The sequence below is a fragment of the Musca autumnalis genome, unplaced genomic scaffold (assembly GCF_047663935.1).
Source record: "Musca autumnalis isolate F117 unplaced genomic scaffold, ASM4766393v1 scaffold_3, whole genome shotgun sequence".
Lineage (NCBI taxonomy): Eukaryota > Metazoa > Arthropoda > Insecta > Diptera > Muscidae > Musca > Musca autumnalis.
In genome coordinates, this window is record NW_027411866.1 from 16,644,367 (window position 1) to 16,649,585 (window position 5,219).

Sequence of the window (5,219 nt, forward strand, 5' to 3'; positions counted from 1 at the left end):
CCACACCTTCATATAGCCCCCATAGAACGGTACCTCCCGATTTTCGGTATTTTGAAGGTTTTAGCTTCATTTTCCTACCAAAATGGCTGAAATTTGGTACGTAGTCTTCTTTAGGGTTACAAAACTTTCTCCCAGAATTTGGTCGGTGTCGGTCCATACCTTCATATAGCCCCCATAGAACGGTACCTCCCGTTTTTCGGTATTTTATTTATTTATTCAATCCATATACTAATACAAAAGCCTTCAAGGCCAATAAATAGTATTAACAAAATATTAAATTCCAAGTAGAAATAATTATAAAATCTAATTCTTAATGCGTGTTGGTATAATTGGCTCCCCAGCCATTAAAAAATGAAAATCAAGAAAGACAAAAAAGTATAGCTAAAAAGTGGCCAATAAGCAGCAAACATATGGTCTGTTCCAGTACTGCTAGAATCTACTAATTTTTACTATTTTTTTCGATAACATAAAGGAAAAAATGTTATCGTAGTAAAAAATAGTAGCTTCTTGCAGGTTCTGGAACAGAGCAATAATTACAGTACAATAAGCAAGGTACATGTCGAGTTTCAATATTGCAACCAAACACCATAGAAGTCATTTAATAGACTTTCATAGACTCAATAAAAAGCGGGAAAATTGTTGTTACATAGCAAACGTCATGGAAGACACAAGAAAATCAAGCAATAAGCACAAACATTGTGAGCAAGTCTATATTTCAGGTTGAGAAGTAATATGATTAAGCACTTTAAGCCGAAAAGCATTATTGGAATGTGAAAAAACTCTCAGATCAAGAGGTAAATAATTCCATAATCTTGCAACGCGTATTAAGAGCGACTTTTCAAAAGTAGAGTTGTATATTCTAGGTATAAAAAGTTGTGTATTCCTCGGTGAAGAAATAAAGCTAAACATGTTAGCCAATGAAGCAGGAGTACCAGTCTTAATTATTTTGTGAAAAGTGCACAACAGCTTACAATTGACAAATTCCTCGAAATCAACACCCAAAAAACTCTCAACATAACTAGATATATGTTCACGACGTTTCACACCAAAGACAAACCGGGCAACAGAGTTGACAATACGTCCCAGCCTTAATAAATTTCGTTCTATCGTACCAGAAACCACTTCTAAGCCATAATTTATACAAGGCATGAGTAGAGCTGAAGCTAGTCTTCGTTTGACCCATGTAGGAAGGTATACATTAATAGAATACAATCTGCGAATGGTACTAAAGACTTTCCGCTGAATAGAGTCGATGTGAAATTCGAATGAAAGCTTATCATCTATAATAACACCAAGGATTTTATGGGAACCTACGAAGCTGATCCGATTCTGATCTAGAGAAATATTGAAGTCATTAGCTTGACTTCCAAAGCCAAACTTAATTGCTTTTGTCTTCCCTGGGTTGATCAAAAGAGCATTCTCAGAGCACCATTGACTAAATCGGCCAAGACAACAATTCATTTCATTCTCGAAGGTACCAACAGACGCTCTAGCATCACGGAAAACCAGGAAAACATCATCCACAAACAACAACGGTGTGCAATGTGCACCATTAAAGCAATCAGCAATGCTGTTTACGTAAAGGACGAACAACAAGGGTCCCAATATAGACCCCTGGGGAACACCACACGTTCGGGAAAGCAACGTAGAATACTCTCCATTATAGTACACAAATTGCGATCTATCACTCAAGTAAGACATCATTAGCTTGCAAGCATTAACGGAAAAATTAAACTCATTTCTAAGTTTACGAATCAATAAGTGGTAAGAAACAGAATCAAATGCTTTGGTAAGGTCTAAAGATACTACTATAGTGTTCATGTTAGCATTAGCATTATTTCTAATCATATCAGTCATATAGAGTAATAAACCCGTTGTACTGTGATTTCTACGAAAGGCAAACTGACCATTATACATATACCTGCTTACATGTAACATTATTTGATCCTTCATTATGTGCTCACACACTTTAGACAACACAGGTAGAATTGAAATAGGTCTGAGATCGTCGTAGCTGTTAACAACATTACCTTTCGGTATTGGAACAATGCGAGCTTTTTTCCACTGTAAAGGAAAGACGGAAGAGGTGATAATGGAATTTATTAAGTCTAAAATAATTTCAGATATATAGGGAAAAACTAGTTTTAAGAAATCCAGTGGTATTTCATCAACTCCAATAGATTTGGATTTTATTTTACTAAGTGCTATGACAATATGGTCGACGTAAACGCAGCTAAATGAAAAACCAGTATCAGACCCATCAAATTCAGGGAAATCAATACCTAGAGTTTGAGAATTATTACCAACAAACGCAGCATTCAAACCATTAACATCAATATCAAAAGCAATATCATCTCCACCAAGACATCCTGATCCTCTCAGGAAACGCCACAGAGCAGTTGAACCCATTGCATTGAATTTCTTGGAATAAAACTTTCTGCGCTCACGCCTAATAACAGACTTCGCCTTATTACGATACCTACAAAAGACTTTCCAAGACTCACGTCTCTTGTTACACTGATAGGCTCCAAAAGCTAAGTCACGCATAGAGCGAGCAAAAGTAATAGAGTTAGATTTGATCCAGTTATCGTTAGAATGTATCTTTCTACGAACCAAAGGAACAAACTCAAATAAGTCCATTATAAGGGAATTTATGATAGAACATTTAACATGAACATCACCAACGTTTAGCAAGTCAAAGTCGAAGTTAGATAAGCGCAGGTAAAACCCATCCCAATCAATGTTGGAATAATCCCGATATTCAACAAATTCAAGGAATGCGGTAACACCAATATTAAGCGAAGCGAATATAAGTGAATGATCAGAAATAGCAGGACAAATACCTTGACCTGATTGATAAACCATGGAAGAGTCACTGACTAAAACAAAATCTATCAGAGAAGTTGAACCATGCGACACATCAAAGTGAGTAGGCTTGGAATTGTGTAATATTGACAGATTCAACCGGAAGCAACAAGAACGAACATATGCAGATTTATGGAAATCGAACAGGTTGCAGTTAAAGTCACCAACAATCACTAGATTCGAATACCTCATGAAAATATCTGAGTGTTGATCCTCAAAGAAAGAAAAATCACCAGGAGGAGGCAGATAAACAACACCAAACAATACCTTTGAGTTACCGGCTGAAAGCTCAATAAAAAGTGATTCACATTTGCCCAATCTAGATAATTTGAAAACAATTTTGTATCTGATATAATTAACAACATAAATAGCCACACCACCACCCCGAGTTCCAATCCTGTCATTCCTCACAAGTTTATAACCTGGAATATCAACCATACGATTAGAGATATCAGGCCTCAGCCAAGTCTCAGAAAGTGCAAGAATATGTAAAGAAGAGTCACATAGAATCGACTTTAGCTCACAATATTTAGTAGAGTTATTTGAAGGCATTATACTTCTGCAATTTAAATGTGCGATATTCAATTTGCCATGGCATGTGCTAAGAACCGAGTTTATGTAAGCATTGCTGCTTATCACAGGCCCAAAATTAGTGTCAAAAGACATCAAAAGTAAAAAATAAGTAATGGCGGGGAACCAAGTATATAAACAATGAAAAAAATATATTTCTTAACTTTCTAAACATCGTAAAAACATATAAAACTTTAAGGCAGCTGATCAACAGCATATTGAGATCAAAAATACTTTTACAAAAAAATTAAGGAAAAAAAGATTATTCAGAAAAATCGAGCAAAATACAATGAATTATATAAAAAGGTGAAAAAAAGTTCAAACATCTCCACCTTCAACATCATGAAGCAAAGCATCACATTGACTGGCGCTATAAGTGTCTTCTCTGCCATCAGGAAACCTTAGCCATGCCTTAAGAATATCAGAATTCAAGATTTTAAACTTTGACACCATCTTTAAACGCTGAAGTTTCTTGCACACAAAGTTCAAACGTGCAGCGGCAGGAGAGAAATGGTCGTTAAGATAAACTCTACTAGTTAGACCAACACCCTGGGTACCCAATAAGTCAGAGACTTTAAGGTTACGAGTTTTAAAATACTCCTTCATCAGTAGGTCACGCTTAGATACTTTGTTAAATTTAACGAGAATTTGTTTTTTCCGATTTATGTAACATACGTGATTTATGTCCATGCTGGTGACAGGTATATTGTAAAATGTGCCCAGAGCAATAACAGGCGCTTCTAGATCGTCTATACCCTCTGGCAACCCTCCAATCAATATATCCGAACGATTTATCCTCTTATGCATAATGTTGTCTTCCTTCTCCAGAGCTACAAATTTAGCCGAAGTTGAAGCTTCAACACGACGGACATTGTCATTACATCTACCAATGTCAGCTCTCATCTCAGCCACAAAAGAACTAACTTCCTGCTTAATGTCATTCAACACCGTTGTAAGACGATTCTGCTCAGCCTGGTAGTTCAGCATAAAGCTATCAAGTTTTGTAGTTAGGCTGTTTATCTTCCCAATGACGTCGTTATTATCAGCCCTGTTGTTGTCGTTATTGTTGTTATTGCTGTTAAGATTTGGCAAACATGAAGCACAAATATATGCAAACTCCTTGACAGTCCTCAGAACACTTAGATTTTTCTCATCAATATTCGCACAGGAAGCATGAAACCAGACGTTGCAAGCTTTGCATGATACCCTAGATTGTGACTTTGTTAAAGATTGACAGCAAACTCTGCACTTGATAGCTTTAGTAGCCGGCATTTTAACAAAACAGCAAGCAACAACAGCAAAAATAAAGAAAATGTCTGCAGTAACAGAGAACAGCAACACCGCAACAACAGCCACACAGCAACAACAGCCACAGAGCCAATTATGCAACAAATGACAATTTCAGTATGGCACAAAAAATGAAGAATTTCTATTTAAATTCATGCACCACCACTTTTTTTTGATAACTTTAACAGCTTCCTTTCTGAATATATCAGTTTGTTTAGTTTGTAAACAAAGAAAATAGCAAAATAAAGAAAGCGATCAGCTGCGATAAAAAAACACGTCTACTCAGACATAGGGATCTGTAGTTTTTGAAGGTTTTCGCTTCATTAACACACCGAAATGGCTGAAATTTGGTACGTAGTCTTCTTTAGGGGTATAAAACGTCCCCTAGAATTTTGTTGGTATCGGTCCACACCTTCATATAGCCCACATAAAACGGTACCACCCGATTTTCGGTATTTTGAAGGTTGTGGCCTCAATATTCCACCGAAATGGCTGAA

The 5,219-nt window shown here is 36.5% G+C and overlaps 1 protein-coding gene across 1 annotated transcript; it reads right to left on the bottom strand.

The window, feature by feature from the left end:
* Nucleotides 1-202: 202 nt before the first annotated feature.
* LOC141397895 (uncharacterized) lies at nucleotides 203-4,785 on the bottom strand. Its single transcript, XM_073974754.1, has 2 exons — nucleotides 538-4,785; nucleotides 203-415 (listed from the first exon to the last, which is right to left on the bottom strand). The coding sequence occupies exon 1, from the start codon at nucleotides 4,705-4,707 to the stop codon at nucleotides 3,754-3,756; it is 954 nt and encodes a 317-aa protein (XP_073830855.1). The 5' UTR covers nucleotides 4,708-4,785; the 3' UTR covers nucleotides 203-415; nucleotides 538-3,753.
* Between the last annotated feature and the right edge of the window lie 434 nt (nucleotides 4,786-5,219).